The sequence below is a fragment of the Geotrypetes seraphini genome, chromosome 14 (genome assembly GCF_902459505.1).
Source record: "Geotrypetes seraphini chromosome 14, aGeoSer1.1, whole genome shotgun sequence".
In the NCBI taxonomy this organism is placed as follows: Eukaryota; Metazoa; Chordata; class Amphibia; order Gymnophiona; family Dermophiidae; genus Geotrypetes; species Geotrypetes seraphini.
In genome coordinates, this window is record NC_047097.1 from 3,879,881 (window position 1) to 3,894,513 (window position 14,633).

The 14,633-nt window shown below is 40.9% G+C and overlaps 1 protein-coding gene across 1 annotated transcript in view; it reads right to left on the minus strand.

Annotated features, from left to right (window-relative positions):
- Positions 1-3,854: 3,854 nt before the first annotated feature.
- DAPK2 (death associated protein kinase 2) overlaps positions 3,855-14,633 on the minus strand; it is a 188,853-nt gene continuing 178,074 nt past the window's right edge. The window contains exon 12 of the mRNA XM_033921041.1: positions 3,855-5,145. Within this exon, the coding sequence (XP_033776932.1) occupies positions 5,065-5,145 (81 nt within the window). The 3' untranslated portion in view covers positions 3,855-5,064. The remainder of the gene's footprint in view (positions 5,146-14,633) is intronic.

Consider the following 14,633-nt stretch of genomic DNA (forward strand, 5'->3'; position numbering starts at 1 on the left):
GGCATTAATTTGCAGTTACACGCATAACTGCAATTTGTCACAGGCCGGATTCTGTGTAAGGCGCTCTAGTTAGGCGCTGCTAGGCACCGTAATTGTGGATGCCTAGCAATGCCTAACTAAAATCCGTGTCTAACCTAAATTAACTCAATTAGCTTAAATGGCATAGTAATTCCTCTGTTTTTTTCAAATTGCATATTGTGGTTAAGCCTAAACGGCGCTGTGGGTACCCACCAGACATTACACATCTGTTTTTTTGTGAAAGTGTTCATCAGATCTATTGGGTTTTCACAATATCCGAGTTTTTTGGCTATCTAGTAATTGACTGTGCCAATGAAGTTAATTGAATAATAAAAAAAAATTAAAAGTTAGGCGTGGAATTCCGCATAGCACCTAGCAACGCCTTAGTGGAGGCGCCTTCCGACGCCTACCTGAAAAGACGTAGTTAGGGATGGGGAATAGGCATGGTTGATTTAGGTGTCTGAGTTAGGCGCTGGTAAAAACCTGGCCTATTATACCAGCACTTACCTCCAGGATGCCTAGCAACGCCTAAGCATGCCTAGTTGATGCTACGTGGGATTCTATAAACAGCACGTAGTGATAGACAACCACGCAGAGCGGCACTTACAATGTAGGCGTCATTTATAGAATCCAGCCCTTAGTGCAGAAACTGCAGAGGAGGCATGCCCAGCACTTGTGTACTACAATTCTAGAATACTGCTAGTTACAAACATTGGGTTGTGGTAATTTACATCAGCCATTGACACAGTGTAAGCAGTCACAACTAAATGTTGGCACATAAATGCCCACTTACTCTAGTATTCTATAATGGCAATTACGCATATAATTGCCAATATAGAATTTGCACTTAGCACGCAACATCCTAGCATCTAAATTTGGGTGACCTTTTCAGAATTACCCTCATTATCACCACAGCACTCTAAAATACATACTAAGCTTAGCAAACATCTTTCTCCGTTTCTGTATTCTACGTATGGATAAATTGGGACTTTAATCTCTATTTCTTTTTCTACATACCTCTTTCATCTTTTCAGTACCTCTCATTCTTTCTCCACTTCATGTTGAAGTTTTCAAAGAATGTAGCACCTGGAAGCCATTTTGGAGTTTACTGGAATGCATTCATCTGAGGCACACACACACACCCTCCCCCGAAACAGACAAGTCTGGATGAAAGTTAAAAAAAAAAAGCCTGGATTCTCTACAGGACACCGACATCGGCAGCCACTTACAAAGCAGCCACCAATCGCATGTCAACCACATGGCAGTGCCCTAGAAAGTCACGCCTCTATGAAAAAATAGGTGCCAGAAATGTAAGCCGGGGTTTTCTGGGGTCTACATTTCCAGCACCTATCTATGTTGTGAATCGCACCCAGATAGGCACTTAAGGCCTCCTAATGCCACTTCTGGCATTACCAATAATTCAGTTACTTCCACAGGTGATAGAATAATAATGTATATCACTATATATACATCAATGCTCAGGCATTCAAGGGATTTTGAGACATCCACCTAAGTAACATAACTCATGAGTGAAAAAGATTAAAAGTGTACTGTTAAGATACTTCTGGCATTAGCCATGCCCATAGTGGCATTCAGCAACCTAAAGCGCTTACGTAGGCGCGATTCTGGTGCGTATTATTTAACCACTGGTAGGCCATTTCTCACCGCTTTTAAAGGCATTTGATACTTAACTTAGGCACCAGTAAAGCACCATTTCTAGAATTTTCCCCAAAGGCCCAGATTCACTATAGGGCACCGATATCAATGGCCACCTAAAAAGCAGCCACTGATTCTGTGTCAATCGCACGACTGCACACTATAGAGAATTGTGCCTCTACAAAAGATAGGTAGCAGAAATGTAAACCAAGGATTTCGGGCACCTATCTATGCCGTGATTCGCGCTTAAGGCCATCTACCACCACGCCTGTGGTGTTCAGCGACCTAAAGCACCTATGTAGGTGCAATTCCAGTATGTATTATTTAAGCGCTAGTAGGCGCTTTAATGGTGCCATTTTTTTACCATTTTAAATGGCATTTGTTACTTAGGCGTTGGTGAGGCGCCATTTCAAGAATTTCCCCTCAAAGTGTCCAGCTAATATAAAGTGTCTTTATTAAAAGTGTATTCATGTACCTTCTAGAATTTATCTTAATGTGTTTTTATCTGGACAAAACCATGGTACGACCTGTGACTTGCAAATGGCAAACGTGGATCAAGATGAGCTGGAATAAACTTCAGTGACAACTCCAGTGGTAGGGAAACGAGGTCAGTGCTAAGCAGACTTCTAAGGTCTGTTTCCCAAAACTGGCAGAGACAGATCAGGATCAAGAATGTGCCGTTTTTATCACATTCAAAACATATGGTGTGAATATAGGTGTTGTGTATCTCGGTGGAAATGGAGGGGGGAAGACATCTTAAGGTTGAAAGCAAAGAGTAAACTATTGGATTGTTGGTACAATCATGTGATTCCATCAGAGATAACTGCATTTACGTCATTGGCATGGTGATGAATTGCTGACTGCTCTCTTTCTGATGCCAGTGTTCAGTCATGAAGTGTAACCTCCATGTGGCTCTTGCTGTCTTCTTGTGTAGACTTGAAGAACTGTCTGGGTCTTTGCCTGAAGTTATCTACTACATTACTAAATACCAGCGGTCTCAAACTCGCCAGGTACTATTTTGAGGCCCTCGGTATTATAAAGAATGATTCTTTATGGAATTTTTTTTTTTAATCTTTATTAAATTTTCAAACTACAATTATGCATGCAAATAATTCATGTAAATATAATATTGCAAAAAAAGCACAATAAACTTACAGATATTAATAAGCAATTATTTTTCCCCCACCCTCCCACCTAGTAATCAAGAAAATAAATACCCACAAGAAACTACCTTAAAAAAATCCCTGAATCAATTCCAATGCAAACCCCTGGATGTGTATGTTTAAAGTCAGTAAAATAAGGTCAGTTATCATTCCTTACAAAATTTAGTCAATGGCTCCCAAACATCCATAAGTTTTGTGTATCTTCCCTGCTGTATAGACATTCCATTTTAAAAGTATAAAAAAGGGATTCCCACCAGAAAGTGTAATTTAACCTATCCCAGTTCTCTGTCATTACAAAGAGAAGTTTGTTATTCTATTTATTTATTTATTCATTCAATTTTCTATACCGTTCTCCCAGGGGAGCAGAGTGGTTTACATGCATTTATTCAGGTACTCAAGCAGTTTTCCCTCTCTGTCCTGGCACGCTCACAATCTATCTAACGTACCTGGGGCAAGGGGGGGATTAAGTGATTTGCCCAGGGTCACAAGGAGCAGCGTGGGTTTGAACCCACAACCTCAGGGTGCTGAGGCTGTAGCTTTAACCACTGCGCCATGCAGATATTTGACTCTTAGCTCTCATTAACGTACCAAATGTGCCTTAAATGTCCGGCGGTCGCTATAACCTGCGTTTGTACGCGACTGTGAGGTGGAGTGGAGAGGACAATCGCGTACAGACACAGGAAAGCGCTTGTGTGAGGTTATAGCAGTGAGGCGGGCAACGTTCCAGAACGCAAGGTAACCATTGGAGGCAATGATTGGAAGCCGAGCAGATTGTGCGTGTCAGGTGCTGGAGGAGGTAAGAGCTGAAGGCGGTTGAGAATGCGACCACCGGACACTTAAGGCACAAGTTTTCCATAAAGAATCACTCTGTATAATACTGAGGGCCTCAAAACAGTTGGTCCTTTGAGTTTTTCACTTTCTGCATGTTGTACTGCTTTCAGCTGTGTATAGCTGAAATTATCAGAAGCAATTAAGGAAAGATTTATAAACTATAACGAGTTTTACCTCATGCAACGTTGTCATTTCTTTAATAAGACATTAACTATTTTTTCTGCGGCCCTCCAAGTACCTACAAATTCAAACTGTGGCCCTGCAAAGGGTTTGAGTTTGAGACCCCTGCTATATAGAATCTCAAAGAATAAATCTCCTTTTGGAGCCCATGTTTAATGCTGATGGCTCTCCTTGATAGCTGAAAATATCCCCTCTGTGAAAGTTGCCAGTACCGATTCATGATGCTGGAAGATCCCCCAAACCCTTCTATATATGCCTGCAGCTGGTCAATTAAACCACCACTATTTCAGTACAGCTCAAAGAACAAGAGAGAAAATGGAGGAGCGAAGAAGCTGGGAAGATTTCTATTTGTTATAAAGAGTGATTACTGTTTTAATGTAACAATGCACTGGAAAAAAAAAAAAAAGCATGAAAATGGTGGAAACATGGCCACAGTGCTTTTGCACCCATGTTCTTTTCAACAGAGCAGACAGAAACTGTGTCAAACATTTCAGCAACAGACTGGCACTTTTGATATTGTTTCTGGATAGTATCATGGTAGTGTCAGCCCTGCAAGCCAACACATGACCTCATGCTCTCCAAGCAAAATATACATGAATAAACATTTGATAACGTTAATGAAAAGATGATGCAGTCTTAAAGGGAGCTGTATCTGTGGCTTCTTGATAATGTGGTCTGTGTCATGGCCACATAGTCTGAAACATCAATACAGCTTAAGCAACTGAACAATTTACAAAAGTTAAAAAGTCTTTTAAAAACCAGTATGAAAAATTATGCCAGCAGATTAATAAATATTAATTTTGTAACCAAAAATGCTGACATAGGAATGCTATGGAAAACTTACTCTGGTGTAAAGGGCGAAGATTTGCTTAATGCCAAAAGGCAGGGAACAATGTGAGCAAAACCACAATATCTTAAATATATACTTTCACCTGCACAGTAAAACATTCTAATGGAAATGAATAAAGCTGTACTAATAAATCCCACCCCACCCCCCTTTTACAAAACTATGAGCGTCAGAGCTGTTGCCGCCATGGCCTGTGCTAAAAACCACACTATGGTTTTGTAAAGGGAGGGAAGGGGGGGGGGGAATGATTCCTGTTGTGTCAGTGATCCTGCAGGACAGGTTGTGACTCTTGGAGAATCCCAGCTCCCCTATTATGCCTGCTCTAGACACAAACAGGATTCTCTTCACAGAAATGGTGCGCAAACACGGCTAAGAGATGCTGCTCCTCCTCCTCGGATGGATCAGTTTCCTCTTTGCAATGTCTTCATCGGTGTCACTTTCACAGTTTCTCTAGAATATAATGAACACGTGTTCAGAAGTTGTTAAGCAAATCTGTCAAAGAGGTGTCTTCTGGGAAACATTTCTCTGGGCACAGGTACCTTTGATACATTAGGACCACTCTGGGCAGTCCAGGATCCCCTGCTTTCACTTTGCAGAAATAAATCTCTGTTCTGAACAAAATGAAATGATTACAGCGGGGTACAGTTTGCATCTTGCAACTTTCTTCAGCAAATGCCTTCGACATGGCATTTTATGCTAAGAATAGTAAAGGTAAAGTTTTTAATAAACATTTCAACAAAATTTTTGTGATCCCCGAAACATAGCCAAGTTGTGTCTTTTTGTGAGTTTTATGTGTTGATATTTTTTTTTTCTTGGTTCTATCCTTTTTTTTCTCAACTTATTTATTATCCATTATTTTTGTTTTCTTGGTATATCTTTTGGTCTTTCTGTCTCTTCAACCTTCATATCCACCATAGTGACCTGTGGAGAAAATATCCTCTTTCTCTTTCTCTCCTTGTTATATAAAATATAGCTTATAGCTAAATTGAGCAGATAATTTAATTTAATTTTTTATCTTCTTTCATTATTTCTATTGTTATTTCTTTGATTTTTGATCTTAGAAATGTATTACATATTTTTATTTTAATCAGGTACTTTAGCTAGATTGTGAGCCTTCGGGACAGATAGGGTCGTTTTTTCTCAAGTACCTAATTTCATTGTAAACCGCTTAGGTCAGTAAAATGTAGGAGCAGTATATCAAATCTTAAATAAAGAAACATAAACATAGGGCTCCTTATACAAAGGCGTGCTAGGGCCTGCACGCGCTAAAATGCCGTGTGCGTGAGTCTCTACCACCTCCTTTTGAGCAGGCGGTAAATTTTTGGCTAGCACATGCTAATCTGGTGCGTGCAGTAAAACCCATAACACACCTTCATAAAAGGAGCCCTTAATACCATATAAGAGACAGTTTAAGCCAACTTTTGTTTAATCCCTCTGATTTCTTTAAGTAAAGTCTGAATAAGAGTCCTGAGATACAATGGGATTAAACCAGGACCTGAAGCTTTATTTTTTTTCCCAATTCTTTATTCATTTCTCATCTTCCATCAAGTATCAATTGAATCATACACATCACTTGAAATTCTTTCTATTGTCATCTTAAATACATAAATTATCTCCCTCCCCCACCCACCCTTTCCACAAATATTGCAATCAAAAAAATAACATACATGTGCTATATTCATAGATATCGATTCAACCTATATTATAACTATATACCACCCCCCCTCCCATAATTATAGTTATACTTTCAATGTAAAAAGGCATCTAATCATTACAATAAGTTGTCAATGGCCCCCAAATCTTTTTAAAATTATTATAATTCCCTTTTTGTATGGCAATTATTCTTTCCATTTTGTATATATGGCACAACAAATTCCACCAGAAGGTGTAATTAAGTCTTGTGTAATTTTTCCAATTTCTGGTGATATGTTGAATGGCGACTCCTGTCATTATTAATAAAAGTTTATTATTATTTGTTGAAATTTGACTTTTTATTCTCATTGACGTCCCAAATAGGATTGTATCATATGATAGGGCTACATGGTTTTCTAATAAACAATTAATTTGAGACCTGAAGCGTTAGAAAAACATACATAAAAAGATATCAGAGAGCGAGCATCCAAATAAAAAGACTCAATTATTTTCTGCAGTCTTGACTTTCACTATCAGTTAAAACTCCCATTCTCTCACATCTTGTTTTCAAGAGTTTTTATTTTTCAATAAGAGGGGCCGTTGAAAAGTTCTTAGCCCAAGCAACAACCTGGGGGCAATTCCATCGAGGACTACATACTCCAATGCTCATAGGAATTCAATGAGCATCGGAGCTGTTACCGCTGTGGCTGGTGTTAAAAACCATGCTACCATTTTGTAAAAGGGGAGGAGGGTTTAGTCCAGCGATTTTCCACTTTTTTTGTTCCGTCAGAAAAATACGGAACAACAACAAAAAAAAAAGTGGAAAATTGCTAGACTAACTTTATAGCCCTCGATGGTTGAGTTGAGAAATTTTCAGCAGCCCTTCGTATGGATGTTTTTACACTCCGTTTCAGTTATTTTGCACTATATAGGGGAAACATAGTCATACAGAGCAGAATTTAAGTGTTTTTATAATATATGTGGAAGGGTATTTTCAATGTGATGTCCAAATATGAGTTTGGACGATTTGCGGAAGACACACATAAATCCAGTAGCGAGCATAATTTTCAAAACAGAAAAAAAAGTCTATCTTTCTGTTTTAAAATTGGTCATTTCTCAGATGGATGTGCTTGTCTGCAGTGAGTCTACCTCTTTGAACCATTTTTGAAAAAAACCCATATAATCCTCCCCCCCTGCATAAAACAACCACTGGGATGTAGGAGGGGCCAGCACAGACATCCTCGCAGAGCAATGGGGTACCTTAGGGGGTACTGCAGTGAATTTCATATAAAAAGGCTCAGATATACATCTCTCCATAACCCTCTTATAGTGTATGATAAGCCCTCCAAAACCCATCCAAAACCTTCTGGATCCAACTTTATACCACACCTATAGGCCTAATGCCTGCTCCTTCCCACTTCCCAATACCTTCCAGATTCCCCAAAGTAACCTCATCTACTCTTTATCTCCTTAGAAATTACCAGATATCTTTTTCTTGTAATACGTTTTTTGTAATTCTTTTGTAATCCAAGGCGGATTACAAAAGAATTACAAAAAACGTATTACAAGGCGAACCACAAGGCAATGGTGGAATAGAAATCTCTAATGTAATATAATGTATCACCTATATGTAGATACAGTGGGTTTTGGAAGGCTCACATATTCCACCATAAGTGTAGTAGTTAGAGTGGGATACAGTTTACTACACCACCCACTGGGCTCCTCCAGGAACCTGCTTGCTGCTCTACCAGGACTAGCCATAACATCTGAAGCTATCATACTAGCAGGTATGTACTGTTTCATTTACATTAGAGAATGACACGGTGACAAAATTCATCACCGTTCCCGTCCCCGCGGATAAGAACATAAGAACATAAGAAGCGCCATCTCTGGAACAGACCCTAGGTCCATCAAGTCTGGTGATCCGCACATGCGGAGGCCCCGCCAGGTGTACCCTGGCATAGTTTTGGTCCCCATCTTCATGTCATTCTTTAAGGAGAGAGGGAAGAATCAGAGTATGAATGGCCAGAACCACTGACCCGCAAGCTTTGCTTTGAAGAATGCTGGTGTAGAAGGACTGAGGTTGAAACAGACACTACAGAATGACAGTCTCTGGTATCCAGAGCAGATATTGTGATGTCATAATGCCTCATTCCACCAGTGCCTAAGAGCCAATCACATCAGTGATGTCACAATGGCTTCATTATCCTTGGCTCACATAAGAATCAGAGTATGAATGGCCACAGCCACTGCCCCGCAAGCTTTGCTTTGAAGAATGCTGGTGTAGAAGGACTGAGGTTGAAACAGACACTACAGAATGACAGTCTCTGGTATCCAGAACAGATATTGTGATGTCATAATGCCTCATTCCACCAGTGCCTAAGAGCCAATCACATCAGTGATGTCACAATGGCTTCATTATCCTTGGCTCACATAAGAATCAGAGTATGAATGGCCACAGCCACTGCCCCGCAAGCTTTGCTTTGAAGAATGCTGGTGTAGAAGGACTGAGGTTGAAACAGACACAACAGAATGACAGTCACTGGTATCCAGAGCAGATATTGTGATGTCATAATGCCTCATTCCACCAATCACATCAGTGATATCACAATGGCTTCATTATCCTTGGCTCACATAAGAATCAGAGTATGAATGGCCACAACCACTGCCCCGCAAGCTTTGCATTGAAGAATGCTGGTGTAGAAGGACTGAGGTTGAAACAGACACTACAGAATGACAGCCTCTGGTATCCAGAGCAGATATTGTGATGTCATAATGCCTCATTCCACCAATCACATCAGTGATATCACAATGGCTTCATTATCCTTGGCTCACATAAGAATCAAAGTATGAATGGCCACAACCATTGCCCCGCAAGCTTTGCTCTGAAGAATGCTGGTGTAGAAGGACCGAGGTTGAAATAGACACTAGAAAATGACATGGGATTATTTCCCGCGGTTATCCGCGGGGACGGGAACAGTGATGAATTTTGTCACCGTGTCATTCTCTAATTTACATCTCTGGGGAGAGGGAGTCAGCAACCACTGGGAGAGTGTGTATGTGTGCGTGTGTGTGTGTGGGGGGGGTCATGCATTCATCCCTCCTATGGTCATCTGGTCAGTTTGACTACCTTTTTGGCACTTATTCATTGTTAAAACAGGTCTAGCCCCAAATGTCTAAATTGTGCCCAGAGAACAAACTGATGCAGAGTCCAAATGAATTCTTCCCAAGACCTCAAAACACCCGAGACACTACTTGATTGTTTTTCGTGTCCTTACAGGGGTGATGTGTTCATCACCGGTCTTGTATAGGCATGAATCATTTCTAACAAGCTCAAAATTAGCAATCTGGTGTATGCATATGTCAAAATAAAATCTAATAAAGAAGAGCACTTAGCTTAAGCCTGACGGCTACGGACATGAAAAACAATCAAGTAGTGTCTCGGGTGTTTTGAGGTCTTGGGAAGAATTCATTTGGACTCTGCATGAGTTTGCTCTCTGTCAGTTGAGATTATTGTTGTTTTGAACAAATTATAATTTTCCATATTTTGTTTAAATTGTGCCCAGAACATTTTCTAAAATGTTCGATTATTTGCGGGAAAACATCCAGATAATAAATCTGCCCTAGTCCAACCCAAACCATGCCTCTAACACACCCCCTTGGGATTTAGATGCACTATGGAAATCTGTCTAGAAAATAGGTTTCAAAAGTAGCAAATTGGAAGGGGTTGGCGAGAAAAATACCCATTTGCTTCTTTATGCTACATTTTGAACATTTTTCTTTTTTGAAAATGAGCCTTTTATTATCTGTATTCTTTGCATTGTCTTTGGGTTCTGTTTCTTTAATTACATTGCACAAGCACCATTCCCTGAAGGAAAATGTGTGACCAATGGGCTGCAGGGAGAGGTGGGAACATAAAAAAAAAAATCCTCCAAATGAATTTTGCCAAGCTCTAGACCTAGCTAAATTGCTTTCTCACACCCGAAAACCCTAGATTCACCCCATTTCATGAAAATCCTTTGGGCCATTTTCAAGATAAAATTTACTTACACATACCTACAAACATACAATTATTGCTCGCTTTATAGTATAAGATTAAATCCTTAAAACGCTCCCAGGTTTAAAAACTGTACCCTGACATGGCCATGTTTCGTCGGTCAGCTGCATCAGGGACCAGTAGGTGCTAGGCTCCAAATTCCATTAAATCTGGTCAAAACAGTTCCTCAACCCAGGTATAAAACTTAGGACTCCTTTTATCAAGGTGCGCTACAGGGGTTAGCGCTTTGGACATTTCATCACGCGCTAATCCCCGCGGCAAGCCAAAAAACTAACGCCTCGTCAATGGAGATGTTAGCGACTAGCACGGCAGGCGGTTGAACGTGCAGTATTCTGCATGTTAACCGCCTACCGCACCTTGATAAAAGGAGCCCTTAGACTGTGAGCCCACTAGGGACAGAGAAAGTACCTGTGTACAATGTGTACAGCACTGTGTACATCTAGTAGTGCTATAGAAACGATTCATAGTAGCACTAGTGGAGAGTTGGCATGCCTGCACTAACCAGTTAGTGTATCTACTTTACTGTGCACTAATTGGATAGCACACGATTAACATGGGAGCTCTTACCATCTCCTAAATAAGTGGCAGTATTTTTATGTTGAAACATTTTATTGAAGAAATCAATCAAATATACAATTATACAATATATGCTCATTACAATTAAATTCAAAGCTCAAATATTACATAAATAATTTTATCATTTCTCCAAAATTTATTTTCTATTTATCTATTCATAATACCATATATACCCCCCCAATACCTTTCCCACCCCCCTTTCCCTCCTCTTCACATCCCCCCAATTTTAAAAATATAACAATGTAATAAATTAATTATATAAATACTAGTTTTTTAGCCTGCTACATTAAAGGGTGCTAGAATAGATGTGTAGACTTAGGCATTTCTTTCTTTCTTTCTGTCTCTCTCCCTGCCCCCTTTCTTTCTTTCTCTCTCTTTCCCTGGCCCCATGTCTGTCTTTCTTTCTGTCGCTCTCCCTTCCCCCTGTCTAACTTTCTTTCTGTCTCTCTCCCCGTCTGTCTTTCTTTCTGTCTCTCTCCCTAGCCCCTCCTCCCTGCACACGACCACCTCTCAAACCTACTCCTCCTTTACAAAGCCACGCTAGTTTTTTTAGTGCTGGCCACAGAGGTAACAGCACAGATGCTCACAGGATTCTATGAGCGTCGGAGCCGTTACCGCAGCGGCCAACACTAAAAACGCTAGCGCGGCTTTGTAAAGGAGGGGGAAAGTCTGGTTAGTCTGATATACGGCTGAATGAAGGATCGATGAAAGAAGCCAATGTGGTGGAGCAGGGAGGACTTCCTGACATCGATGCAGGAAGAACATGGCAGGCAGAATCATGGACACTCAGTCGGCCACCAGCTGTACGATGGATCAGGAACTCCCCCCCCCCACACACACACACACAGTTGCATCCAGTCTTTTTCTATATATTTTTTTTCAGGTACTTCATGTTGTCTTCACTCAGAGCTTACATTGGGGGGGGGGGGTCACATCTGTGGGTATCGGTAGTTTTTGTTGTTGTTTGGGGGGAGAGAGAAGCCACGCCCTTCCCTGCCGCAACCGGAAGTGCCCCTTTCCCCCTACGTGACAGCGATTTTTTTTTCAGCAGACAGAGAGAAGGCGGGAGGAGGGAGTTACCGCCATGGTGATCGCCAGTGGCTCTGAGCTCGAACCGTCTGCACTCCGCCGTCAGCCGCCAGAAGCCGCCACGGCCTGCAGGCGCCGACAGCCGCCACGGCCTGCAGGCGCCGACAGCCGCAGCGGCCTGCAGGCGCTGACAGCTGCCTCACCTCAAAGCCCTACTCCTGGCATCCTCCGCTCTGCACCACCTTTCTTGCATCTTAGTGCGCATGCGCACTCTGCCAGCCACATCCCGACAGATCAGGACTCAGGGAACACGCGGCGAGAGTGCGCATGCGCTCGTTAGCGTTTTATTATCATAGATACAATTCAAGAAATTTCAACTATTATCATCAAATTCCCTCCCTACCCCCATAATGAAAGATGACACATATTACAAAGTGTTAAGAAGTAATGAAAGTTTCTTATTCCTCAATATAAAACATTAAGAATCATATTTAAAATATTTTAAGTATTTTAAATAAGCCTCAGTAATTTAAAAAAAATGGCCGTGTGCTAATGGTAACAATTAGCACACGGGCAACAATTAAATTAATAGAAAATAAGATGGTTTTTTTTTAATGGCCTTAGCATGCGAGAAAGACTTGCAAAAGGGCATGCTAAGGCCAATATTTACCACAGTTTGTAAAAGAACCCCTAAGCTTTTTGTCAGTGGGAATGGGACTTCTTAGTTCTGTCAGAGCTGCAATCCCTTATTATGCTCATCTGTGTATACCAGAAAGCAACAGCCATAGATGAAATGTATGACTGTTTCCAGTTTAGATCGTGTTTATCTCGTCGGATCTTTCGCAAAATCTTAAAAACCACTATGTTTCATCGCTTTTTAGGCTATGGCTCCAATGAATGTTAATGGATCTTTCTTTGTGATCTAATTATGTAAACCGAATCGAGCTATTTTTAGGAGATGATTCAGTATATAAGATTAAGAATTAGATTAGATTAGAATTTACATTTGTCTGTTCTGGTTTTTAAAACGTGTTGGCTGCAAACTATCTTGTCTTCCATCGACTTTTCTGTGCTGCATTTATCAGTCTCTCATCTTTAGCTGTAAATTCACCTCTCCTTAGCCATTCCTGTGTCAGGTTTTGATCTACCTGTGCTTTCAGAAATAACTTGGCGTATTCCCCACTGTATTTGTGTCTTAGCCAGTTTCCCCTTGTTTGCTAGTCTTAAATTCTTTAGAAAGATTATCTTCATTTTGCACATTCCGTTGCTTCTATCCTTCATGTGATGGCAAATTCTCCTGCACTCATTCTGTTTAGTTTAAGGATGAGGACAGACTTGCTTTTCAGCACTTTTGGAGTATTTGGGTCTGTTGATGCCGCTATGAGTGTCAGGAGGCCTGCGATAGTAGTTGTATATCAGAGATCTTAAAGTCCCTCCTCGAGGGACGGAATACAATCGGGTTTTCAGGATTTCCACAATGAATATGCATGAGATCTATTAGCATACAATAAAAGCAGTGCACGCAAATAGATCTCATGCATATTCATTGGGGAAATCCTGAAAACCCGACTGGACTGCGGCCCTCGAGGAGGGACTTTGACACCCCTGGGCTAGGGAAAATGCTTTGAATCTGTGTGTACTTGCCCTCCTTATACCAGATTTTATTACAGGTGTGAAAAAAAAAAGTATGTAGCAGCCTCGCTTTTGACATTTACTTTATAGTCCCAGGGATCTCAAAGTCCCTCCTTGAGGGCCGCAATCCAGTCGGGTTTTCAGGATTTCCCCAATGAATATGCATGAGATCTATGTGCATGCACTGCTTTCAATGCATAGTCATTGGGGAAATCCTGAAAACCCGACTGGACTGCGGCCCTCGAGGAGGGACTTTGACACTCCTGTTGTATATGAATATGGCTATGGTTTGTTTATTTATAATCCGCCTTTTACAAGGCAAAGTACAACACCACACACATAATAGTACTTCACAAACAGTTCAGACATCTTACAAAAAAAATAGAAATATACATCATGTTCAGCATAAAATCACAATAAAATACCAGCCTGACAAAAATAGCAGCACCAATCAGTTCTCTTATACCACAAATCAATCTCAAGCTACCTAATACAACTCAGGTTTTCAACAACTAACATCTCATACTGTGTATTTCATACAACAAAACTGATGTCTTTTCAACAATTTCTTAAAGGCATCCAAATTTTTTTTGATGTTTAATGTAAGACAGGAGTCTATTCCAGGGGTAGACAATTCCGGTCCTGGAGAGCCCGAGCCAGGTCAGGTTTTCAGGATCTCCACCATGAATATGTATGAGATGGATTTGCATGCACTGCCTCCTTGAGATGCAAATCTATCTCAGGCATATTTATTGTGGATATCCTGAAATCCTGACCTGGCTCCGGCTCTCGAGGACCGGAATTGACTACCTCTGGTCTGTTCCACTCTTCTGGACCACAACATGAAAATGCTCCCACTCTCACAGCCTGCTGACTCAGCTCTCTTCTTGATGGCATCGCCATGTCATGTTGTGTTGACGATCTTATACTGTATATATGATCCATATCACTTTCATCTCTTGGGATGTTCAGTTTCAGCAAACACTGGTTGTTATACATTGCTTAATGGGCA